Source organism: Lingula anatina, chromosome 1, assembly GCF_051362555.1.
Source record: "Lingula anatina isolate TDL-2025a chromosome 1, LinAna3.0, whole genome shotgun sequence".
Lineage (NCBI taxonomy): Eukaryota > Metazoa > Brachiopoda > Lingulata > Lingulida > Lingulidae > Lingula > Lingula anatina.
Genome location: NC_141767.1, coordinates 20,381,723 through 20,408,866, shown reverse-complemented (window position 1 = coordinate 20,408,866; position 27,144 = coordinate 20,381,723). Strand labels below are relative to the sequence as shown.

Sequence of the window (27,144 nt, the reverse complement as noted above, 5' to 3'; positions counted from 1 at the left end):
AGTCTTCACATAGATTTTGCCTCCTACATGTGTGTTATCGAACACAGCAATTTGTACCTCCAGATTTACTAATATGCTGAGATTTACTGATATAGATCATCTCATATGTCAAAAAAGTATGCCTTTTTGCATTTGAGATATATACATATAAAACTCTACGGAGACTATTATGAGTTCTTATCAATGAGGCTCTGTTGAGAATCTGAAGTTTATGCTAGTAAGACATTTGAAAAATATGTTTCATTGGATAGAAGTTTGTGATATGCATACATATGCACATAGTTCAGTCTTTCTAGCTTGCAATAAGATCACTCAGGTGTCTTGGCATTTGTATATATATCCATCATTCACTGGGGGATGAGGTGAATGCAGGTGGATGAGAAATCTGGCCATTAGCATAGCTGGAAAGTTCAAATCCACCTCTGAATTCCCCTTGGTTATCCAATTAACCTTTGTCTTATATTTCATTGATTATGTGTTAATAGCTATGTTGTGGATCTGGAGATGTAGGTTTTCTGTACTTGTACATGTATGTACTTTTGCTGGAAATGCTGTGTCAGTTAGTCTCAGGAAATGAAAATCCCTGGTAGAACATCAAACTGTTTTGTTATTAGGTGCTTAATTTTCTCATTACTCTCAAAAAAAAAAAAAAAAAAAAAAAAAAGTGAAGTATTTTGAGTGTATTTTTGGTGAAATTATCTGTATTAAATATGTATGATAGCAATTTGTTGTTAAAAACTATATATCTACAGCGCAGAATGTGTGTCAGATCATAAACATTGAGCTCTGCAGAGATCCATAAAGCACATTTGTATTTATTTCAAACTTCCTTGTTCTGAGAAATTAATTTTTTAAAGCTAGAATTAAGTTCAATATTAAAATCATCATTCATGAAGTGTTCATCTGATTTGTTACTTTTCAGCTATCATGTGTGGGGAATGTGTTTTTCCCCTACCTAGAGGATGAGAACCACACGGTGTATGTGACAGAGGAGGAGGATGGGATGAAAATCTCGTTAGATGGGGATGCATGTTTGTACCCCAATAAGTACTCCCTTTCTGCAAGGCTCAAGAGGGGTATTAAGCAGATTGAGACATCGACAAAGTAAGGCAATGGTGACATGCGAGATTGTTCACTTTATACTGGAATATTTGAGTGAATTTGTTTATTTTTTTTTATTTTCAAAATGTGTTTTCAGAATTATTTTAAAAATGTCATTCTCCCTAACACTTGAGTTATGATGCTAATCCTAATTATTATGGTTCTTGTTATAATTGTTGCTAATTTTTTTCAGCATTCACATGAAGGAAAGGTTTTTGTCAGATCTCAGAAAGGCAAGAGAGAATCTGAAAGGGGAAGAATTAGCCAAGGTACACATATAACAAATTATTGCTATCAGTTTCCAAGTAGTTGAACAATAGTTGAACAAAGAAATGATTAATGAAAAATAGATAAGATGTTTGTGAGTGTGTGGGAGGGGGAATGGGGAGACATCTGAAGGTGAAAGATCATTTGTCTTCTCTACCTGTTCTCTGTAGCACGACTGTTATTTCAATCACTTCAAAAAGAATTAAAATTAATCAAAAAATCAAGTTGATAGTTGTACTTTATTCAGATATTATTGTCCTTTTATAGACCCTGTCTAATATGAGGAACAGATTTGATGATCCACAGCTGTTATCGCTGGACATTGTACTGAATATGCTACTCTCTTATAGAGATATTCAGGTAATAGGCTTCTTTAATGTGCAAATGTTGCCATTGAATTGATAATTGTGCACCAGTTTGTTCATTATTGTCTTTGCTTTTGTTTGGTTGATTTAAAACTTGCATAAGATTTATAACATGGTTCTTAAAGCAATAAATCTACTTTGGCTTATGGGAAAGGAGATTATTTTATAAGTTGCCTACTCGATGAAAAGAGTGACTCCTTAGTGTACAGATGAATAATTCTCAGTTATGTATTATAATCTGCAGATTTAAATAGTTTATTTTATGTAAAAATACAACTGGATGACTAGCATATATTGTATTGTATATGTTATTGTTATACCAGGACTACCATGCCATGGTGACATTAGTTCAGGATGTACAGGCCATTACAAATGAGCAGTGTAGTAAAATAGTGGAGATCCCAGCTATACAACAGCTATATGCATTTGCTCTCAACAGGTGGGAATTATATTAGGTTGACCGATTTTTTGTGGTAAATTCAAGGCATTAAATGGATACATATCTGAAGATGTTTCAGTGATTTGAATAGATTTAATACAGAAAGTAATTAATTCAACTTTGTTGTTCCTGTTTAAGGAAACTAGGATCATCTTAAAAGAAAGTTGATCTGATTCCTTTTGTTCCAGATAATAAATTGACTGAACTTACTTCAAGTGAACAGTCTGTTTTGATAATGTCACATGTTCTTGTTTCAACATCTAAGATGGTGCCTTCTGGTATAATAAAAACTGAAACTTCAAAGGCTAATCTCGATCAAAGATTAACTTTAAATGTTCTAAAGCCTTTACACTGGCTGATAGAATATTTTTTTCTATTACAGAAGAAACAAAAAAGGTGATAGAGACAAAGCATTAGAGGTGATTCTCAAGGTAAGTTAAGGATTTTGACACACCTTTAGGTACACTTTTCTAGATTATAACTTGTATATTTAGAAATAAATAAACTGAAAATGAAATAATTATCATGAAAGAATAAGAAACCAGATTCCATTAACATATTAAGATTTAATATTAATGTTAAGTTAATGTCATAAAATAAAAAAAAGTAAATAAAAAATTGAACAGCAGGGAGCAGCCAGTATTCCTTTAATAGTTGTCTTATATTGGTGTTGTGTATACCCTCTCAAAGTTAGGAAGTACTTTAAAGACTTACATTTTGCAACTTACAACCAACACATTGCAATTTCAGAATCACTGAATGTCTCGGATTGTAATATTCCTGGTTTATTTTTAGGCCATTAACAAACAGGACCCTCCTGTACCAGATATGATCTGTCTGTGTGGCAGAATATACAAGGATATCTTTGTGGAGTCTGACTGCAAAGACACTGCTGCTAGAGACAAGGCCATTCAGTGGTAAGTGATTGCAAAATACGTTGGTCAAACTCTGACAGTGACTTCATGGACAAGCTTATATGGATTTTGTCCACAATTGGAAGTTGTAATTTGGGTTTGTGCCTAATTGTAAATTGTGGAAATAAAAGTTTGTGTGACAAATTGTAGGGGCTATTTTTGTCTTTTTGTCATATTTTGCAAATAATAAAGAGAATAATGCTTTGTGACACATGCCTCTTGAATACTTAATGTTTGATCCTATAATTCAGTATATAAATGTGTGAAATGGGCTATTATTAGCTAAGGAAACAATTTGCTCTTTCCAGGTATCGCAAAGGATTTGAAGTACATCCTAATGAATACGCAGGAATAAATCTAGCCACTCTTTTGGTTATCTCAGGGAAAGAATTTGCAAAGTCTTCAGAATTACAGAGGATTGGTAAGATGTAGAGATTGTAGAAGTAATTGAAATAGCTTGATCTGTGGAAATATTAATCTTTTAGAACAAATGTAGATTAAGGTGTGAAATAATGCAAGGAACATGTTAATTGATGTTTTTTATTTGAGATATTTTTCAAGATTGAATTCAGACTGCCAGATATAACTGAAGAAAAATGCACTATTTTATTTGAAAGATCACTTCTCTTTGCCTGACTAGTGCACGTTTTTGTTATTTCTCATAATGAATCTTGGCTTTTATCAGGCATGACCCTTAACCAGTTAATAGGCAGAAAAGGCAGTTTGATGTCCCTGACTGACTACTGGGATGTAGCAACATTCTTTGAAATCTGTGTTCTGGCTGAGGACTATGGCAAAGCAAACCAGGCAGCAGAGTGCATGTTCCGTCTGGAACCTCCCATATGGTATGTGGAACAATTGTTTCAAACGTGCTTTCTGAATTGAAGATTCAAAAATAATATATTTTTTAAGGCTGATATGTATTTGGTGTCTGAAAAGTTTTAATCTTCTTTCTTGTATTATAAGCTTAAAAGATTCATGGAGAGAGAAGTTTATGGATTTATGAATCAAGCTTTTGAAATATTTATGTGGAGGGAAAATAACTCATTTCAGAAATTAATTTTCTAGAAGAAAGTTGCAAATTAATCCAACCATTCTTTTCACAAAGTATTTACTTTTGTCGATGCACTTTGGATCTACTATTTGCTCATATTTTGTACAAATGTGATATTAACTTCAGGTATCTGAAATCCACTGTGAACAACATAGTGCTCATCAACACATGTAGAAAGAAAAATGAGGACCGCATTGTCAGTGAAGAGGAACAGATATTTAACTTCTGGATGGATTTCTTTATGGAAGCTGCAAAAGAAATATCGTCAGACTTGAGATATCCTGTAAGCTATGTGTTTGTCTTGGTGGTTTTGGTATCTTGACGTCTGCAATACAGCTCTGTCTTGGCACAGAATGTAACGAAAGAATGAGAATCTATGGTAGATTTTGGAATTTCAAATTTTTTAAAATTAAAGCGATGTGTGTGTGTGTGTGTGTTTGTTTGTTTTTTTTTAAGTCTCAAAACTGCATCCTAATCCCTGGAAAATCGGCTGTGGCTTGAAATTTGAGTGGCTTTTGCTCTTACTGTTGTTAAACCTGATCTAGCAAACCTATTTACTGCCTTGTTTCAACTAGAGGGAAACGGTGAAGTCGGTGTGGGTTTTTTATCTGTGATGTCTGAAACTCTTCAGGTAAGGTTTTGAAACTAAAAAGTCACTAACTTATAATAAGGGGGATTCTAAGATCACTGCCATAAGAGTAGAAATTACTGATAATATTATGAGAGCATACAAACAAAATAGGCAAATTTCTGACTTATAAGCTTTTTTAGAAAAATAAACCCATGTTGACGCTGTTGCTTTTGAATAGAGAAATTAGTACAAAGCACCTGTAAAACTTCATAGAAGTCTAACAGCCAGGCGAGGCTGCTTTTAAATGTATCACTGAAATAAATGCAAGATCCTTTTATGCAAAAAAAAAAAAAAGAAAAGAAAAGAAAAAAAAAGTGCAAGTGTCACATAAAAGGAAGGTTTTTGCCAACAATGATGAAGGATGCACAAATTGAAAACACTCATGGTAACCTTGCTTTTCAAAGTTTGCCATTGCAGCTTATTAAGATTTTGAGGAATCTTTGTTAAAAATGTATAAATTGAGTTAATATTCATTAAACACGTGAAAACTTGTTTCACGTGTATTAGTAATCCAAGACATATTTGTTCATAAAAAAAAGAAAAAAAAAATCAGCATGCTGGCTTATTACGTAAGTCAAATGAACGTTTTTTTGCCCATGTCAGCACTTGCCACCCATGCCAGCACTTACCACCCATGCCATCTTCAGAAATAACACACAATCGACCTCTGATGTTTTTGTGTCTGTGGTTTGTCAAGCAAGTGAAACAGCCTCACAAAGTAAGAAAGTAACTAGGCTTTTTGTCCATATACTTTTTCATTTGAGAAACCCTCCTATTGTCTTTGCATTAAGCGTCATCTTTATTCTAGGTCATGAATGATTTAATCACATGGACAGCACTTCATATCATGCATAGGCAATATGTAACACACAGCAAATGTGACACATAGAAAAAAGGTTTCATTTTTTTGGACTGAGTTTGGATATGTACTGAGTTTATTTAGAAAAAATATGGGTGGTATAGTGTGTTCAGATGGCTTGCAGGTCACTTCTAGATTTGGAGAATCTCGTTTTTTTTTTGTTTTTGTTTTTTTTTTTTTTTTTCATATAGAAAATGATGTGTAGCTTAACTCAGAAGTTTACATGTTGTGTTTCTTGTTTCCTGACTTGTGCTCTCATATGAATAATTCTATAATATGGACTTACCCTGCTAACACTTGTCTCATGCTAGCACACAGTGGAGCAGAACAGTAGTGGTGATGAAAAAAGGAGCTTTTATGGTGAGGTATGGACAACATCAGTGTTTAGCTTCCTATGTTCTTAGTGAACTTATAAAATCCTCTCATTTTGTCATTTTGGTCTGGGTCGCAAATGGATATTTTCAAATTCATTCATTTGTTGTGGCAGTCCACTTAGTCTGTTGTATATATTTTTTGTTTTTTCCTTGTTTATTTATTTATTTATTTATTTATTTATTTATTTATTTATTTATTCAACAAACACTTGCTTATAGGATGTATGCTTTTTTTGCACAGTTATATTTCTTTTCTAAGCTTACTTGTTTAAAAGTGTGATGAAAATGATTAAATGGTTTATAGAAATGTGTGGTGACAAAAAGAATTACTGACCTTGAAGGTCAGAGATGTGATGGAAGCTATGTAAAATAAAATGATGATGCAGCTGGATATATAAAAAACATTCACTCCAGCCAGAATAATGTACCAGAGTAAACTCTGCTTTCATTGTAGTTTGTTTATTTCTTTGACAACATATCATGTGCCTCCTATCTTACCTTATCTTTTAACAGTAGCTGCAATAAATACCTGCTTTTTATTTCACCTTAGTATATCATTTCTTTGATATCCCAATGGCATTTCCACAGTGTTAAGTAAGCTTTTGTGTTCTAACATACAAGGCATTTTTGAAAATGGATAAGATATTTTGCACAATAATGTCACCAGTCTGAATGCCTAGTATGTTTGTCAGATTTTTTAGTCAATAGACCTTGCCTGTCTTGCAATCTCATAATTGTTTTTTATTCTAGGTTTTGGTGTTGGAACCGAATCGTGTGTACCAGCCAAGCTATGTACAGATTAATAATGAGAGCTCTTCTGAAGATGACTTGGATGAACCGGTATGATATCTTTCTCCTGAAATAGGGCTTCAATAAAAGTTAAGTCATCTGAACTTAAACTCATTTGGGAAAAATTAGATCAGATATGAATGGCAAAAATAGAGAAATAGTTCTAAGATTGTAAAGAATAAGATGATATTTGTCAAAATAATTATTTTAGCAGGCTTTATATTTCTGTCCTGTAAGGATTCACAGCAATTTTGTTTTTATAAAGAACCAAATAGCATTTTAAACTAGTTTGCATAAATGGCTGTTTGTGTTTTTCAGTCTGTGCGTCTGTGGCATTGCGGAGCTCCACGTAACTGCAAACAGATCCATCAGTGGACCTTTCCAGCCTCCTCAATCAAGGGAGTAAGGTGAGGCCTTGTGTAGGTCATACGTGCACTCATGTACGCCTACATGCTCATGATAAAAATACACATGCACATGTATGGTTACTCGTGCACAGACAAATGATGTTGAGCTGCACTCGGATACCTGTACCTATTCATACATGTGTACGTGCAACCACCCAAAAGATAAAAGAATGCTATTAAGAACATCCTAGATACTTCAACATACACAACATGTTTTCAAGTTGCGCTTATCAGTGGGGGATCCAGGAGAGAGGCAGCAATTGCATGACCACCGGGCACCCACCTTCCACCCCACCCACACCCTCCCACCCACACACCCACCCACACCCTCCCTCCCACCCACCCACACCCACCCACACCCTCCCACCCACCCACACACACCCACCCACCCACACACCCACATCCTCAGCTTGGGAGGCACACGACAAAAAGGTTCTGATATGAAACGTGCCTGTCAATGAAAAAAATAATAGAATAAATAAATAAATAAATAATATTGATAATATTAATAAACTTATAAAGCAACTGTGTGTATAGTAAAGACTCATTTATTTCTGATGCATGTATTATAAGAAATTTTTGTTAATTTTTATTATTGACAGTGCTTATGCTAATTTTGGGGTCAATTTTTAATGGAATTTTTTATTTTCTTTTTTAGCATCTACAAGAGAGATAAAAGGGCAGTGTTTTTGTATGTGCAGCAGAATTCAGATGACTTTCAGATATTTTTTCCTTCTGAAACGCAGAAACATAGGTAAGCATACCAATGAAATAGTTGTATACCAAGAGGCAGTTACACATAAACATTGTGGATGTTATAAATAATTAATATGCAGTATAGTTATTCTAGTATTAGTGTTGTTTGAACTCTGGTCATTTTTAGATAGACAGTTGTGTCTGAGGAATTATGTATTTCACATATATCAAAAAAGTTAAATGAGGATATCATTATACATACACTAATTTTTTAATTTGAGGTATTACCACACCCTTAACACTGAGGGGAGAGAGGCAAATCTGCATGTGATCTGTAGTTATTATTAACAAAGACAAAAAATACATTTTAATTGGAGGCATTTCAATGAATTAATTAGTTTAGGTTAAATGTATGATGTTCTAATTCAGAGTAGGGTTGGGTATAAATAAAAAGCATACTACTGCTTGCATTCCATATAAACAGCATATTACTCTTGGATGTCAGGAAAAAGAAATTATGGGTCTAAGAAACATGAGACAATAACTTTTTGAAAATAGGAAAATGTAAATATTGAGTGAAAAAAAAACAAAGTAAGTTTTTTTTAGTGTTAGTGTATCTTTTGGTTTAAAAAAAAAAAAGAAGCAGAGAAAAAAAATTGGCAGTTGTAGTATTTACTGGGTATTGTTAGCAAATATAAAGAAAGAAGTCTCAAGAATTTGAAGCCAGGGGGCAGTACAGTGAAATATGAGAAAAAAAGGATATTTTAAAACGTGCAAGAGTACTCTTTTTTTTTTTTTTTTTTGCTATAAAGAAAAGAAATGCTAGTAGAATTGAAACCTGATGTTTTTAAGTGTTTGTTAAATTGCGATTGCTGCAAGGGGCCATGGTGTAAATTTCAGTGAAAAGAGGTGTGTTCAGATTTATTGAATAGGATTGGCTAGATTGTGGAGGTGTTGGCCAAATGCTGACGTGCCATTGGTTGATGATTCAAGGTTTTCCACTTGTAAGATGAAGCTCTAGGTTTCATTTGTAGCCCATTAACGTCAGTCCATTTTCCTGTTGAACTTTTCAAAACCCTGTTTATCAACTTGGGAAGATTTTGATTTACAAACTTTGAGTAGAATGATTTTGATTAGAATTCTATTTTGGGAGTTTAAAAAAAAATGTGGATCGCAACACTTGTTACATATTGTTCCAAGACAACATCCAATAGTAACACCATTGTGTTTATGTTACACACATTGTAATCGGAATGTGAACTCATTATTTTGGGAAGTTTGTTCTGAAAGTATTTAATTAAGGGGCTAAATGACTGAATGTGTTTTTGAAACTTTTTTCCTATTACAGAGATTTAGGTGATATTTGAGATATTGGGAAATTTGTAATGCAAACTGTTTGGTTCGAAAGTTCCCCGACTGAAATATTGACCATTATTTTCCTGGCATCTGTCATGCTGCTAGGAACCTGTGGGCATTAGGAAGTGCAGGCTACCTTGCTTAGGAAGTTCAGTGTACTTTATCTTGCTTCAGGAAAAGGGAAGCCATTGTACTGGCTGGCTTCAGTGGAGCACATGGCCTCAGATGAATACATTTATATTTATTTTTGACCAATACATGACAAGTGTATGTACTCCTTCGTATGCCCAACAATTTTTCTCTAGAAGATCAGTATCACTATGTTAAGTTTAAGTCTCGAAGATGCTTTATAAATGTTTTTTTCCCACATTGAATTAAGGCATGCGTTTTTGGCATATTTTCCTTTTGTTAATTATATTACTGATATATTATGTCATGATAAAGACTTTAAGACGCGGGCTATTTGAAAAGACATTTGGGAAGATTTAGGTGCATGACTATCCCACGATTTTCCTCTTATAGAACAGTTTCTGGATTAGTCTAGTATTAAACTGCACAAATCAAAGGAAACATAAAAGTTCCGGTAATAGATATAAATAAGTACTATTATCACTGCGCTCATTAATGCAGATTAAGGCATTATTTTAAGGCAGTGAGCTCATCGAAGCTGGATATTTTCTGAGGAAAAAACAAGTATTACCTCAAAAATTCGAAATCTCCTCCCTGCAGCATCATTATCTTTAAGTATGGTGCACTGGTTATCGGATAAATAGTTGCTATAATCAGATCAAATCAAATTTCATTAGGTGCCCTACGATGATGAAAATTAATAAAGGAAAAAACAACTGCTACCTCAGAAATTTCAACCATTTCCCAGCCATCATCGTCTTAGTGAGTCCACCTGGTGACCAAACAAACAAGTATCGTTTGGCAGATATAACCAGATACAATCCAAAGAAAAAATTAGACAAAATTTGGAAATGCCTCGATGTCAATCTAGATACGTGCAGAGAGTGATAGGCAGATTGGCAAAAGTTGTTTTGCAAACTTTGAAAGATGAAGAAGATAGTAATATGTGGGTTTAGATGGATAGTGATAGCATAAAATGAGTAAAAATATAGATAAGATAAATATTTAGATTAATCAGCATTGTACGATGTTAAATATATTAAACCATGATTTTTTGAGATGAATGATATAAATTATTTTATATTATAGGTTCTATGATCTGGTCTCCGATATGATAGAAGACAAGGAAGGTACTGTGCTGGATTTGGAGATGGAGTACACGTCCAGTCATCCTATACAGGTTAGACAACTGTTTTAATCACTATAGTTAAATTGCATTTGGAGTTGACATAAATGGAAGCAGCCTTTATTTCAAGTTTTCAAGTTTCAAATATATGAAAATTTTCACAATTCTTCTATGTTCAATTCTTCTATCTCTCTCTCTCTCTCTCTCTCTCTCTCTCTCTCTCAAACACACACATCTTGTTACCTCCTCACTGTATGTTTGTGTATACATTACATGTGCAAATGATATGAGAACATTCAAGTTGTCCACTTTAACATATGGTTATTTTCTAATAGCTTTATTTGAATCTGGTATTTCATTTGCCTTGGAGGTAAAAGGGTTTGTTGGCAAAAATGTTTTGCAATTGGCCACTTGTGTGGCAAAACTAGATCAACTGTTTTAACAGGGGCTATCCTTATACTGTTGCAAGACTCTGTGACTAGCTCTTCAAACTTGACCTCTTTCTTGGAATCCCTGCTGTGGTCAGACAAAAATTGATTGATTGGTTAAGACCTTGGTACATTGAATATCTGGATCACTTTGTATTGTGAATAACCATCTAGATCAGGGTGTGTTCATGGACACATAATATGGGGGTTTGGATTGTTTTTTATTTTGATGGAAAAAATCTTTTTACGTCATGTGTCAAGATTGTCATCTGGCACCAGTTGAGAGTTAACCTTTGCTGCTTATCATGTCAAGACAGTGGGGCAGTAGTGTATATTCTCAATGATTTGAAATAAAGGCATGGTCATACTGTATTCCAATGATAATGTGAGAAATAGCACTGTTTACAATTGTATGCATTACATACTCGAAAACAATTGATAGCAGCAGTCCAAGCTGTGGTATTTAACAGTGTGACATACGTCATGCAGCTATTGTTGAAAAAAAAATCTAGAAATAGAATCCAAAGAAACACTGCCTCAGTTCCGGAGCAGATGTCTTTTGCGGTGTTTGGGCGGCAACATGCCAGAAGTTTCCGCATAGTTTATAGAGCACATTATTGTGAAAGGAACAATCAGTTTGAGTTTTTCTCACAACATTCAAGATAAACAATTATTACTGATTGGAATTTATGAAGTGAATCATTTATGATAATTATTTTGGTGGAGGGAAAATCTAACTCAATTTATGTCTAGAAGACTGAGGGACATTATTTGGAAGAAGAAGCGCTGCTCTTTGCCCATAAAGATACCAAATGTGTATGAGTTTGACACAGATGCTCTTGCTGGGATAGAGATTCCACAGGTAGATGGTGACTGTTTTAACATTTTAGGGTATGTGTGAGAAAACACTTTTATTTTCACATTTGAAATATATATACCACATTTTTGTAGCTTAAGAAAGAAACTGCTGGAAGTGTTGTGGCTTGCATGATGGAGTGAGTTGTCTTGAATTTCAGACTTTGTGCTGCAACTACTGCAAACAGGTAAAGTGGTACTTTTGTCAAAGATGGATGGCTTTTTGTCTGTCACTGAAAAGTGAAATATGTTACAACCACAATTACAGGCTGTACTTTAAGTATTCTTATCCTCAGACTTATAATATATCATTACTGCATGTGGATGTAACAATTTCATAGCTGATTTTATTTATGTATCGATTTATATTTTCTGATACATGAATATCACTTTCCACTATATCAAGAGGATTTTAGATGCCAAAAGTATAAAAAAAGATTTGTGCATTTGGAACCAAGTAGCATGATAGTGTATTAAGCTTTTTTGTTTTGTCTTTATCTAGTTTTTGTCTCATCTGTCAGATGTTTCTGCCCTTGAAATTTAGGAACTATTTGTCCTTTTTGGATTACTTTGAAGTTAGCTACATGCTTTTGCAAAATATATTCATGCACCTTCAAAGCCAGATACAGGCAAGTAGTAACTTGCTGTATATTTGTTTATAAGGTGTAGTATTGCATATACATTTAGAAGGTGCAGTGCGTATGTTTAGGAGATACAGTCTAAATGTATAGTTGCAGTAATGCTCATGTATGAAAATATGTTAGGTGTTGTTTTATAAGTTCTGTGATAAAATATGTTAGTTTATGTCTTTGGTATGCAATATGTGGTTTTAATGGACAAGTTTACAATTTGATATTGGAAATAATAAGAGAATTATGATTGGGAGCATCACATTTTAGATAAAAAGATCAGTTTACTTTCATACTGGACAAAAATGCACAGAATTAAATGGGATACATCAGAATCCTTAGTTGCCCCAACTGAGGCAAAAGTTGTTTTGTTCTTGTGTTGCTTCGGGAATTCCCAGCTGAAACAACAGAAGAGAATTGTGCATATATGTTGTTTAAATAAGCTGTAAAGTCCTAGGCAATCCAGTCTTCAAATGTCACACAATATGTCATAACAGGTTAACAGCAGAGGAGGTCCTTGGGGGGCAAAAAGAAAAGTTCATGTATCTGAGCTTTATCTGGGCAGGTTGTGCGTGTGCTGTGTGGTCACAGAATTCTGGGACAAGAATCTAGAAGGTGTTTTCTTGCAGCGTTCTAAGAAAGATGAATGTTACATTTGAATTTGTTCTGTTTTATGACAAACATGAAAAGATTATGGAGAAAGAGAGATGGTACGTGCTTAAAGAAACATTTGTTGAATAACAAACATAGGCACTGAAAGGGAAGAAAAGGTCACCATGAAAATGTCTTGTCTCAAAGGATTCTCTGACAGTGTCTGCCTTCAATTTCAGTACCTGTCGCAACCTCTTTTATCCTCAATGGTTTTCTTTTTTTCATTATTTTAATCTTCATCTGTAGATTCAATGACATGTTTTCACCTGTTGGTCGCCAAATCATTTAACATGGAAATGTGTCCTTTTGCCAATTATGTATGAAATATAGGAAAAAATCATGTTTACAGAAATCTTTGCATGTATTTACAGAGGTACAATCACAACTTTTTATCTTGCTGTTAATATTTATTTTATTCCAACATATGTATGGACAACGCACTTGATATTATACCACATTGTAAACATGAAGAAGTGTAGTTTTGTCCTTTCAGTATGATACACTTCTGTAGAAATCACACTAAAACATCCAAGATGTGCATCCAAGATGTGTTATGATCAGGATAAATAAACATTGATACACTGAATGGTTTGAGCAAATTGTCAGATGAAGAAGTTATTGGCAAAAGCAACAGTATTTACATTGCCAATCTATTTTTTTATTTCCAGTATGAGTATGAGATTGATGAGAAAGGCAATAGGGTGATCCTGGGCAGAGGAACGTATGGAGTAGTTGTCGCTGCACGAGACTTGACAACTCAAGTCAGAATTGCCATAAAGGAAGTCCCAGAGAAAAATATAGAGTAAGTTGAACTGCCTGGGGTGTTTTCTAACTTTTTGAATCACATTGATAGCTGGTATGATTTAAGTTATCTTAGTAACATAAAGCTGAACACAAAAAATGCAATTGTTTTCCAAATGTCATGGGTACCCAATCATGTAAATACTTGCCAATGCTCAATTTTTTTTAGCTCAGATATAATTTATTTTGTTAACTTATGTGATAAGCTATGAAATTATATATAAGCAAATGACATGCTGGTACTAGTCCAATGATGATATAAAATTTTAGTTAAGGTCAGCATGGTTTATTATGTTTTCATTTTATCATTTGTTCAATTTTCTAACAAGAAAATAAGGAACAAATATTAAATACATTATCTCGATTGTGACACTAATATGATTATTTTGTAGAGAGGTGCAGCCATTGCATGAAGAGATTCGTCTTCACTCACGACTTAGCCACAAGAATATCGTGAAATACTTGGGTTCGATCAGCGAAGATGGTTTCTTTAAAATATTCATGGAGCAAGTCCCAGGAGGTCAGTTTTCATTGTTTTATCAGTTGTCATCCTTTTTAACTCTTGGTTTCTCACAAAATCAGGGGGGAATTTGAATGGAGGTTTTGTCTATTTAATTTCTTCTCATAGCTTTAATTGTCTATGTAGGTGAAATGGGCTATTGCAAGCATTTTGATATAATTTTTTAACAAATAAGAAACAATAGAACTATTAGAAGTTTAGGGAGATAATACAGACAGTGGTTGTCATGTTTGCATAGATACTTACAAATGTGATTAATATCTTATTTTTGTTTACCTTTTTAACTTTTCTAGGAAGTCTCTCCACCTTGCTTAGGTCTAAGTGGGGGCCTCTTAAAGACAATGAAGCCACAATAGCATTCTACACTAGGCAGATCTTGGAAGGACTAAGATACCTGGTAAGGGCATGTGGGCATTATCCTAAACCTTCTTATTGTATTCCAGCCAAAATCCATGTGGAAAATCATGATACAGTGGCATAAAGATAGCAGACCACATTTGTCACAGACTTTGGTCCAAGATTGGCTCACCATTGGTCAAAGATTGGTCCAGTCTTTTTAGTTGACATAGGCCTGTGGTTGGTCCAGTTTAGGTAGTTTACAATAGCCCAGCACAGCATGCAAACCAATCATTGTGTTTTTTGAAAAGACAAGATACCTTTTATCTTCAGAGAGATAATCCTTTCTTTGCTCTATATTTTTAGCAATTCTAATTACAAGACTTTCATAACTGTCATAACTGCTGGAAGCAGCTTTTCATTTCCGAGAACTCACAAAAAAGGCTGTATTTTAGATTAAAGTTACTTAAATTGAAATAAAGCTGACATTTTACCCTTTGTGGAGAAGTTTTGTTCTTAGAAAACAAGGTAAATGGTGTTTTTCTGAGAAAATAGGCCTGTTATGATTATTTTTGAACTTAACAGGGCTAATATCATTCTTTGACCTACTATAAGCGATAAATATGATACTTCTGTTAGCCATGTTTCAACAAATTTTAGTGTCATTTTTTTCCTCAGCTGAGATGGGCCATCTTAAGTTAATTCAACCTATCTTGACTGGAGACATGACATGGATGAACCAAATTAAATAAATGAGACTCTGACCAGTCTCAGTGACATCGCCAGAGGACCACATTAATTAACCACTCTTTATTGTAATGATCACATAGTAAATTGTCTTATCCTTTGAAAATTCCAATGGGTGTTAAAAAAACTGGTGATATTATAGTTTTGAAAAAATCCAATCAAGTCCAAGGCCCTGTCAGAATGCAGCTCTGGTTACTGTGGTTAAGTTTTTTTATTGGTGTGAAATGAGTGATGCCCAGAGATATCATAATAAGTCACAGGGGATGGCAACTGTGAAATTAACCTTTCTATTGCAGTAATTTCAGTGATATTAAAGATCAGTGCATGGTATTGTATATCACTGTCCTGGAAATCTGTGGCTTTTGGGAGAAAACTGGAACAGTGCATTCAGAATTGGATGTTTTCTTTGTATGAGCTGTGTTAAAGTGTACTTTATTATGGTGCACATCAAAGTGAATGATCAAAATAATTGAACATTTTTTTTTTTGTAATTCCGTTTTCACCCTATTTTTCTTCATCTTAATCATAAAACTTAATAATATTGACCAAATTCTTTATTTCCTCTGTGTTACTTTTGCTCCTGTATCTGAACTCGATTATTTATGCTAGTGAAAAGTGATAGATAAGTGCTTTGTGCCAAAACATTTTCCTGACTGTCTACCTTAATTTCTCTGTGTCACTTTTGCTAAATTCAATGTCACATATATTTCAGCATGACAATAAGATCGTTCACCGTGACATCAAAGGTGACAATGTCCTTGTCAACACATACAGTGGTGTCCTCAAGATCTCTGACTTTGGGACGTCAAAGAGACTATCAGGACTACACAACTTTACAGAGACATTTGCAGGTGAGTGGTTTGAGAACTGCTCTGTGCTCATGCTGGTGAAGAAAAGCTTTGTGAAAGTTAAATAGTTTTGGTTGAGGACATGAAAAATATATTTTTATATTGTATTGTTATTTTTTTGTTAGTCTGAAAATGTAGTATTTAAAAGTGACTGAAATGAATTTGTAACCATGCAGTATAGAATAAGGTGTCTTAGATTATATCACACACATGTAAATTACTGGTGTTAATACACATCACACATTTTGTTGAACTGACCACACTGATAGAATTATGTTATAATTATATAAAAAAAAAAACAAAATCATATTGATGATGATGATAATGATAATAATTTTATTGTGTAATTTTATTTGTCACATCTAGGTACACTACAGTACATGGCACCAGAAGTGATTGACAGAGGAGCAAGAGGATATGGTGCACCGGTAAGTTTATAGATAACACTAGAGATACAAACCCAGTGAGATATCATAATGAGCATTTGCTTGGAAATGATCTGCCAAATAATGGATTTTGGCTTGCTTACTTTTTGTGTCTCTACTTATCTATCGGCAGTCATCAGAGCCTGTTAGAGGTGGAATCACTGTTCTGTTTTAGTATTAATATTGTTGTGCATGCTTTCTTTATTAATGGTACATCTGTTTAAGATAAAACTGAATGTGTATCTTTCTATTTTAGACCTTTTCTTGATTTGATTCCAGGCTTGTATATTTTTCTCATATATTTTCACTTATGTTATTGCATTCTTCTCTAATGTTGGCTTTGATGATAATTGCTGCCAATAAACACCACTAGATTTATTGAATTCTGCATTAGAAGCAGTTAGTTCTAGAAAAATTGAAATGCACCACATTAAATTGTATCACAAACATTTACATGAAGTATTTCATTGCCAGACTGCTGGTTTGTTAAAGTCATAATTTGAACTGCTTTTTATTTATTGGATTACTATGACAACAGGCACTGCCATATACTAATATTTGGTGAGATCTTTGAATTGGTGAAAACTGTCATTCACTTTCGGTTGTCTTTGGAAGACTGTCAAGCATTTTGTGAAAGATATACTTCTTTAAATGCATATATACTGGTAAAGATTTGATATCTGTGTGAACTTGCTCACATGAAAAAGAAGCTTCATATTTATGTCAGTATAATATGAACTGCACAGCTGAAGTAGCATGAAGCCACAGTTATCAGCAATAAGGGTGCTTTCCTTGAATACTTACATCTGATCTTGTCAACAACCTTGACATACACAAGGTGTCAAAAATGTCCTTGTAACCATAAAATAAATAAATCAAGATATCAGTGAACTTCAGTAGAGAGATAACATTTTGTCAGGTAAATTGTATATCCCTAGACATGGCAAATCAGAATTATGGGTATCATTAATAAGGAAGAGAAAAATTCTATGGCCAATTGATTTATACAAATAATGTGCAATTTTATCTGGGTAAGGACATCTGATTTCTGAGATGCTCAAGGAAAGAGACTTTATGTATTGATATAAAAAGTGATGTATCCCTCAAACACAAGCAGGTGCAGTGTTTCTGTGCCCCCCATGATACAGAAAATAGCCCATTTACGTGACAGGTTATACTTAAATCTCCTCTCCTTATTTGTATGCAGATTGCAGAATCAATATGTTTATATGTTGATAGATTATACTAAATGTGTGTTTCAACTTTGTAAGTTTTTATTTCTATAACATACTTATTAATATAATGTTAATTATTGTATATTTCTCTCTTACAGGCAGATATATGGTCACTGGGCTGCACTGTGATAGAAATGGCTACAGGAAAACCTCCATTCATTGAGGTAAAGGGCACTGTTTTTTATTCAGAAGTCTTATACTAAATATATATATATATATATATATATATATATATATATATATATATATATATATATATATATATATATATATATATATAACAGGTAGTGGGCATATTCATATACATTATAATGCAGTTGAATGGGATTCTGATTGCCAAATTCTGTATCCTAGAGTGCCCATTAAACTTAAAGGTACATACGAACCGAGCATAGGTGGAGCCTGGATTCCCAGTAACACATGTAAACCACTTCTACTACATTCTTATATGACTCAAATAAATTTGACATGCCAAGGGATAAACTGAATAATTCACTCGATCAGCCATAAAAGACCTTTAGACTGCTCCTTTCTTTAAATTTTTGGTTGTAAATTTAACCTACTTTCGTGACCTACTTTCCTGCCCCATTGACATACAGCTTAGAATGCCAGCAGAAAAATTCGTTCAAACATCATTTTCGGGTAAAATTAAACAATGCCTTTTGGTAATTCTCTGAGTTATACTACTTGAAACTATATGCTGGCATTTGGTTGGTTTTTGTGACAAAAAATTGACTTTGTATGCATCTTTAATATGTGCATAGTCATATTACTTGTTTGCTTTCTCTGCTTGAAAAGGCCAATACTGTTTCAAGCCTTTTGATTAACTTGAGGAAAATGATTCTGTATCAATTGCGATTTGTATGGGAGTATTATGGTTATAAGTCAGAACAGTTTTTTCCAAGAATGTCACTCTGCAGCCTTTAATCTCCTTATTACCCAGAGTTTCACTCTGACCATCCTTTAACTCAGGCTATTAGACTGTTACAAGAAGACAAAATAGTATTAATATCATAATGATGCAACAAATTGATAAATTATGATATGCTTTAAGATACTTGACAGCTAGACATGTTGAAAAATACCTTGTCTATGTTATATATATGAATGATGTGTGTGGCAGAGGAAAAAGTGGGGTTATCATCTCCCTTCATCTATCTTCCTTTTGTGTATCAGTTTTCAGGGTACAGCGTGGTGTAAAAAGATGTTAATAAATTTCTCTGGATGAAATAGCCAAATTGTTTTTAGATGTATGTTATAAAACCTGTAATACATTATAGGGAGCCTCAGTACCAGTGCATGATGATGTGTATTGGATTTATATATATAATACTGGCAAATGCATGCAATGTTTAGGCATTGCACCTTATATTGATGTTATTTTAGACTAAAAGTAGTTTGGTTTATTAGGTACTCAGATCAAAGAGAAACTCCAGTATAGCTAAGCAGTCTGGCATGCTGCAGATGACGTGCTTATGACTGATTTCAGTCTAGTGTGATCTGAGAAGATACATGTCACATAAATTGTTCCTTAATGATTGTCTAGTTCAAGATAGGCAGCATAGCTTGGATAAGACAATGTGGGAAGTACCTCACAGACAGATCTTAGATAACATGTCTGGCTGCACTGATAGTTTTTCCCTGAAAAGAGTAGTGACATGCTAAGTGCATTTACACAGGCTGAATTCAAATAGGTTGAAAATGATTGCACTCAAGAATGACTTTTTATTCTAATATTGACAATCCAATATTGACTTGTTGTGATTTTACCTGTCTGAGCACTATAATAAAATGATTATGTTAAGTAGAATATTTCAGAACCATTTGTTTATTATTTACTTATTTGTTTATTTACTTTGAGTATGTGAATGCACTTACCTATGGACCATTTTCGATTCATATCAGATTTATACTAAACTACAATCTCATTTGCTAATATGTTAAGATGTGTGACAGACCATTTCTCAGTTATATCACATCTGAATTTACTGGGTCAATACAGTTTTTTTGATGTGATTTTTTCAAAGGCAATCTCATGTAGACTATTCCTGAGTGTTCACTGAAACTTTCTCATCACACCATAAGAGCATTGTATATATTCCTTTTGCTTCATTCTGTTAATTGGTTCCTTCAATATTCTGTTCCAGCTCGGTAGTCCAGAGGCAGCTATGTTCAAGGTTGGTTATTACAAGGCACACCCTGATATCCCCATTGAGATGACTGAGAAGGCCAAGTCTTTTTTGCTCAGGTAAGTTGTTCTGGACTGTGGGCTACAGGGTGGAGAGGGAGTGGGAGCACGGGAGGCACTGACAGAGAGGATATTTAATTTTACTTCATAGAGCATTGACATATTTAGAAAATATTTAAACAGCTTGTGCACAGTTCATGTTATGGACTAATGACATTTAAATATATCATAGTATAAAAAGGTTCTGTTTGTTATCTTCCCCCCCCCCCCCCTCCTCTCAAGTACTGCTGTTCACAATTATTTGAAATTTGTGTGTAATTGCCATATACCAGAAGAGTCCAACTTGGGTTTTCATCATATTTTTCCAAATTCTTTATTAGAAGTCATAAAGGACATTTTAAAGTTGGTGGATACTCATAACTAGATTTATATCTTACACAAGAAATATATTTTGGCATTTTTAAAGAAAAATTGTTTTAGATAATGTCAGCTTCAAAACACTGTTAATGCTACATGTGGAAGTGATCTGATGCACATTTTGCCAGACAGTTTTCATTAATATGCACTTATTGATTTAAATATTTTTTCCTCTCTGAAGAATGCTGATTACATTTTGATTAAAAAAATACTTCATTTTACTTTTAGTTGACTTAATTAGACCTCTTGAAAACTTCACATAAAGATATTGTCTTTGCAGGCACTGTTAGGAAAGAAATGTATTTAATGTATTGGTGCTGTTGCACATTAACTTTATAATGCCATCATCGATTTCTAGAAAGATATGAGACACTAGATGAGATGGTGAATAATAGTGTTGATGTTGTAGTAATGAAGTATATGATGGTTGACTTAGGGTCCACGTCTTGCTTTACTGTCTGTGAATGACGTATACAGGGGCATACACATGGTCAGATTCACCATTGCATATGGATATGAACAAGCAGTGACACATGCTTGTGCTTGCATGGATGTGTACATACACACACATGCACATATGCACAGAGAGAGAGAGTGAGAGAGAGAAAGAGGATATGCTTTCAATCCAATACACTTAATTAAGCACAAAATGCACCTTCCATGAACATCAGGTTTCAGTTCACTATGGTATTGTTATGAATTACAACAGGATAATGCAACATGCCAGACATGGTATAGGAGATTATAACAATCTCAATACAGGTGATTCCATCCGTAACTGGCTGTTTCCCCAATAAAAGGGATGCAGCTACAGGATTTCAGTAGTCAAAAGGGCGTGTAGACAGTTAAAAGTCAACAACGTTGAAGCATCCCTTGTCTGCATTAAAGCAATGGCGACATCAGGCGTGAAATGATAGTGGGCAGTGCAGTAGCCATTGTGTTTCATATAATATGGACAGTGGATACTAAAAACCCAGTGAAGGTGGGCACTTACAAAGGGAAGGCAGTGAAAAAAAATGACACTGACAGGTATAAACCGCTCAGATGGGTTGAGTTAGCCCATTTCTATAGCAGAGGGTATAAAGAGATGCAGTGGACAACCTAGCTACTGCCTGGTGCATGCATAAGTGACCATATGGGTGGACACAAGGAATGTACACTGAAGTTATATACTGAGGTTATCGTGCCTAAAGTTGTTGGAGGCTCTATTTAGGCTTGTAGGAGGCAATTACCAGCTATACCAACCAATAACACTGAAGGACTATATGTTTGTCTGTCTTCATAGTGGAAAATGTCTAAATGGCCGGAAATCACCATAAGGTACTCTTAATAGTACAGTATAACTGTGTTAGATTGATGATTGATTGCCAGATCTGTTATGAATGAATGATAAAAAGTCATGCACGTATGAAAGGAGATAGAAGTTTGGGATAGGAGTTTTGAGATATATTTTTAATTAGTTGTAAGTGTTAATTAAGGTCCATTCTAGAGGTTTTGATTTTTCACCTTTGGTTTTATTAATAGTAGTTATCGTTAACAGAGCCAGTTTATATTTAAGAATGAAGGAAACAACTTTATTCATGTAAATATATTTTGATATAGGTGTCCAATAGCTATGATTAAGAATAGAAAGGATATGATATTCATGAATAACTTATTATTCGTCGCGTGCAGGTGAATGGTAGTCTGCTTAAATAGACATTGCTTGACTTGAAGTCTGTGAAAATCCATAATTGACTCAAAAGGTTAATAAGTTATAATATTCTAGCCGGTATTCTCTGGCAGAGGCATGGAGGCCTCAGTGTAGTACATGAGCACTTAAAAATGATGTTTGGCAGTAGCCAATAGTTAAGGAGATTTGTCATTGTTCAATGTTTATTTTAATAACTAAAGAAAAAAGTCATGCAATATCATACGTACATGTATACACATACACACGTGCATATGTATGTGAACAAAGATGCATATACACACGTGTCTATACATGTGTACACAGACGCACATATACATACGTACCACATGCATTTGCATGTGAATAAAGACATACGTACTCACACGTGTGTACACACGTGTGTATACATGTGTACACAGACATCCATATACATAAATACACACGTGTGTGTATATATATTTGACACAGACATGTACATACATACATGCACGTGTGCATTTACATGTGAACAAAGACATACACACGTGTGTATACATGTGTACAAAGACATGCCATATTAAATACATACATACACACGTGTATAAACATGTATACACAGACAAATATTTGGACAAAAGAAACTTAATTAACATTTTTGTTGTCTTGATGATGTAATTTGGAGATACTTTGTAAGAATGGTTTTTTGTTTCTTTTCTACAGATGTTTTGAACCAGATCCAGAAAAGAGAGCCACGGCCACAGAATTACTGGAACACACATTTTTACAGAGGTGAGCATGCAGTATTGTCTATATTATCACCTGGTGTAGCCAAATTCACAATGTTGTTGTTGTTGCCAGCTTCAGTTGTATTGATTTTATTTCGACCTCACAGATATTTGAGACAAAGAGTTTCCACCTAAGAGAAATTATATTGTGATATGTTCCTGGAATTTTGTAAGTTCTACTCCATGTTTGAGATATAAAGATGGAGCTTTGTGATCCTTCCTTGAGCTAAGCCTCCTTTGTAATGACAGGGCAAACTTGTTTCGAGGGGACTCAAGAACCAGGTATGGCTGTATTTTTTTAGGATGTTGCAGATGAGAAACCCCTTCGTGGAATGAATCTCTTTGTTCTTGTTGCCTTCAAGTTATTTCACTCTGGGGTCACAATAGAAATTGGAACTGATATCAGATGAAAAGAATTAAAGTGGAAAGCAATCTTTTTTTTTTTACAGCAATTTCAAGCACCTTATTTTAAAAACTTCATTTATCAGTTTTGAGACCTGCAAAAATAATACTTAATTAGAATCAAACTCTTTACGAAATTTAAAAAAGTATGTTTGAATTTAGTCAGAAATTATCATATTAATAGAAGAAAGTCACTTAGTATGCAAAGTCAGGATAATTGCTACCATTTACATATTTGCCATCATTCAACTGTTTAACCCCATCAATGATAAATTTTTCAGTTAAATATTTTCATTAAGAGAACATTTGATATGTTGACTGGAATTTAATGTGGCATTTTAAGTATGTTTTCAAGGTATCAGTTTAAATGAAGCCATTTTTGTATAAGTCTATAGTTTCTTTTGTGACCTCAGTTGTATTTATCTATCCAACTTTCCAGAATGGGTGATGAGTGAGATTTGGATCTTTTGCTCCAGGTTGAAAAAACCCTGTACCTTTTCCTGACAGTTCACAACTTGGATTTTTATTGAATTTGTGTATTCCACTATTTTGTTACACCTTTTGCCTTTAGGAAGGATTTTGACTGTTTTCAATTTTTTACCACTTGCAGTTGAAGTTTGAACACATATTTTGATGCATTGACTCACTTTTTGGGAGTGTTGCAATTTTGTTCGTTCTCTTAGATGAGTTAGAGACTACTAAATCTACTAACATTTTGTTTACATACTGTTAATGAGGCCAGTGCATAATGAGATAGAGCTATGGTACTGATTTGATCTATTCCATTGGATTTCATTAAGCATATTTAAATATGTTAAAACAACAAAAAGGGTGAGACCCAAAAAGTCTTGCCTTTTAAATCACAGAAATGGTCAGATATATATTGGAATAATAACAAAAAGGGTGTCTGCACTCTGAGTGCACTCTTAGCTTCCCTGTGTATTGTCAGATGACCTCATTTATGGTTTTTTTTCCTAAAGTTTTTATTGTCTTTTATCTGCCTTTGGTTTCCATATGTATACTTCTTAGTATCTTTTTCATTGAATCAAAGATGTTTTTCTATGATTTTTTGGTTTTGAAAAGTTCAGTTATCTGGAATGCTTCTTTTCCGGATAGATTGGACTCCAAAAGTGCTGCAAAATTTCAAGGCACAACAGAAAGTTTTATTCACAGAAGTTGAATAGATTAAAGCATTGCCATTGTATTGTAAAAGTACAAACTCTGCATTCCAGTTGGCTTTATTTTGTCCTTAAAAGGCTGTTGCTTGACAGCTCATGTCATGTACTCATGCAATCTTAATGGGCTGGCTTTTTATTAGTACATAGTGTCTGTACAAGCTGGTGATTCTTCCATGTGACATTTCCACATTTTATCATGCCGCGTTTTTGTTTTCTGTGGGTTGTCTGTGGAATGCCATGTGATAAATGGCAAAATGGAAATATTAAAGGGAGCATTAAAGGCGATTCAAGATTGTCACTGGATGTGAACTAATTTGACCCTGATGTGCCAAGCATTTAAGTGAAGACATTTCATGGGAGATTTTCAAAGAATTGTCTTAGGTATAAAAAAAATCCAATTATATGTAATTCTAGTCCATGAAGGATGTCATAAACTGGTTTGAAGCTACGACAGTTCACAAACAGATGTAGGTCAAGTTTTGACTGAGAGACACAAGAAGAACTGACACATTTAGAAATGACAGATTTAGAAATGACACTGGACTAATGGAGTCTGATCCTTGCAAATTCTTGTACCTGAGTACCCCCCCCCCCCCCCCCCAGTCCTTTAGTTTAGATTATATATTTTTCCTTAAAGCTGGTTTGATGTTCTGTAGACATTCTTATAATTTTTTTAATCTTTAGATTTCAAGGCACCCACATCTGTTAGTAGTGGTGGTTAGATGATGCAGTGTGTTTAATTTACTTTAAATCTTGATTTGACTGTGATATGATAGTTATGTAACTTGGATTTTCTTATAATAGCACATATCAAAAGAACATAATTTTCTTGTGACAAGAAGCCAACTATTTTTTCAAGAAGCTTGAATCAGCATTTTTAAACATTACCAGCAGAACATTTTTGGATATTCATTTCTATTCTCCAAATTGATTTTACTTACAGTATGCAGTTGCTTGCAAGTGTTTATTTATTTTTTACTATTGTGTTTAAGTTGTATTTTGGCATATCTGTTTTGTTCAGTGCTTTGTTTAATTGCATGGTAGAATATTTTTTCATGAACCAAATGGATAAAGGACTATTGTGTAGCATATTATTCAGCCACTGTATATATCTTTTGTGGTATAAAACATACAGAAATTAACATGTTATCACCACCACAACATATCAGAGTTGATAGTTCTTGGTGAGGCCAACAAGTTTTTGTACAGCCTTTTTTGTACAAGTTATTGTACAACCAATTTCGGTAATTAAATGTTTTTATATTGTGTTTTCAGTAACAAGAAGAAACACCACCACAAAGGGAAGTCTGCAGATTATTTACGGAGTATATCAGGTACAGCATTTATGGACAAATAGAAGATCATTGCCATTTGAATGGATCTTAAATGATTAAAGGAGATTAGTGGAGGGTTTTTCAGTAGTTGACAAAATTTTGATTTTAAAATAATTAATGAATGATTTTGAAAAAAAAAATGGTTTAATTGAGTAAGGCAAAAGCATTTCAAGTGATTTCAGTAACTTATATTTTGCTCCCATTAACCCAAATCACCTACTTCATGTGTTTGAACATATTGGTATATAATGGTTTTCATATCCACATTCCCTGCTTACCTTAGTTTTCTGAGATAATAGTTATCCATCTCTTTTATTAGTGTATGTGTGTCATAAGAGTATTTTACCATTTGTAGTGCCTGACCCTCCTAGCCAGCAGCAAGAGACCAAGCACCTTCACTTACAGATCCCCTCTCCAAGGTATGATTTTTTCACATATCTATCTCTTTCTCATTTTTATTGGTAACCACATTAAGCTTTTCACTTCCTAAAACACTGTCTTTTAGGTCAGACAGAATTATAAAGATAAAGGAACTTTTTACCTTGCTAAAATTTTGGCAAATGTGCTGCTTTTGTCATTTGCAAATGCTGGAGTTCTGTTGATAGATAATGATGGGGTTTGATTTCTTCGATCAAATCCTTTTACCAATTGTCCTAACTAGTAACTGTGCATATGCAAGCTTTGCTGTATAGTTCCAATGACCAATATTGATAAGTGGATTGGTAACATATATTACCTTTCATTACTCTGCTTAAGTAAGTCAGCAAATCATGGCTTCGTGCTTGCATAAGATATTAAGACAGTTCACAGAAATTTGCCACAATTAATATGATTGGGCACTTCCCTTTATATCGAAAAAAAAAACTGGAAACAAAATCCCACTTGATAATGCGAAAGTTAGCTTTCTTTCTTAAATGAGTCAGAACTAGGTGTCTTTGACCACAGGTGAAGTTTCATCAGTCCTCATTTCAGGTGCCCTAGGTTAATATGGCATCATTGTTTTAATTTGTTCCAGCTCAGCCCCAGATGCCGAGACGGAGGTGGACAGCACAGACTTGGAGGTCCCTCCAGACACACCCCTTAGGTACCAGTTGCCTCTGTGCCCACATGTTATGCACCATTCATTCCACAGTTTAATGGAGTTCTAGCATCATTCTCCCTTGTGGATATAAGTAGACATAAATAAATAATGAAAAAAATTTAAAAT

The 27,144-nt window shown here is 34.0% G+C and overlaps 1 protein-coding gene across 9 annotated transcripts in view; it reads left to right on the top strand.

The window, feature by feature from the left end:
* Nucleotides 1–27,144, top strand: part of LOC106179634 (mitogen-activated protein kinase kinase kinase 15-like) — a 46,733-nt gene that overhangs the window by 9,863 nt on the left and 9,726 nt on the right. For 3 of the 9 annotated variants that reach the window (XM_087001402.1, XM_087001399.1, XM_087001397.1), the window contains exons 4-29: nt 923–1,104; nt 1,295–1,370; nt 1,636–1,728; nt 2,057–2,172; nt 2,555–2,603; nt 2,968–3,089; nt 3,395–3,507; nt 3,772–3,931; nt 4,267–4,423; nt 5,942–5,995; nt 6,755–6,844; nt 7,112–7,200; nt 7,859–7,954; nt 10,471–10,561; nt 13,739–13,872; nt 14,264–14,391; nt 14,685–14,788; nt 16,187–16,325; nt 16,689–16,750; nt 18,081–18,146; nt 20,130–20,230; nt 22,959–23,027; nt 23,273–23,305; nt 25,879–25,937; nt 26,293–26,356; nt 26,953–27,021. In XM_087001402.1, the coding sequence (XP_086857528.1) occupies nt 923–1,104; nt 1,295–1,370; nt 1,636–1,728; nt 2,057–2,172; nt 2,555–2,603; nt 2,968–3,089; nt 3,395–3,507; nt 3,772–3,931; nt 4,267–4,423; nt 5,942–5,995; nt 6,755–6,844; nt 7,112–7,200; nt 7,859–7,954; nt 10,471–10,561; nt 13,739–13,872; nt 14,264–14,391; nt 14,685–14,788; nt 16,187–16,325; nt 16,689–16,750; nt 18,081–18,146; nt 20,130–20,230; nt 22,959–23,027; nt 23,273–23,305; nt 25,879–25,937; nt 26,293–26,356; nt 26,953–27,021 (2,516 nt within the window). The remainder of the gene's footprint in view (nt 1–922; nt 1,105–1,294; nt 1,371–1,635; nt 1,729–2,056; nt 2,173–2,554; nt 2,604–2,967; nt 3,090–3,394; nt 3,508–3,771; nt 3,932–4,266; nt 4,424–5,941; nt 5,996–6,754; nt 6,845–7,111; nt 7,201–7,858; nt 7,955–10,470; nt 10,562–13,738; nt 13,873–14,263; nt 14,392–14,684; nt 14,789–16,186; nt 16,326–16,688; nt 16,751–18,080; nt 18,147–20,129; nt 20,231–22,958; nt 23,028–23,272; nt 23,306–25,878; nt 25,938–26,292; nt 26,357–26,952; nt 27,022–27,144) is intronic. The other 6 variants (XM_087001404.1, XM_087001401.1, XM_087001405.1 and 3 more) reach the window with 4 other exon arrangements.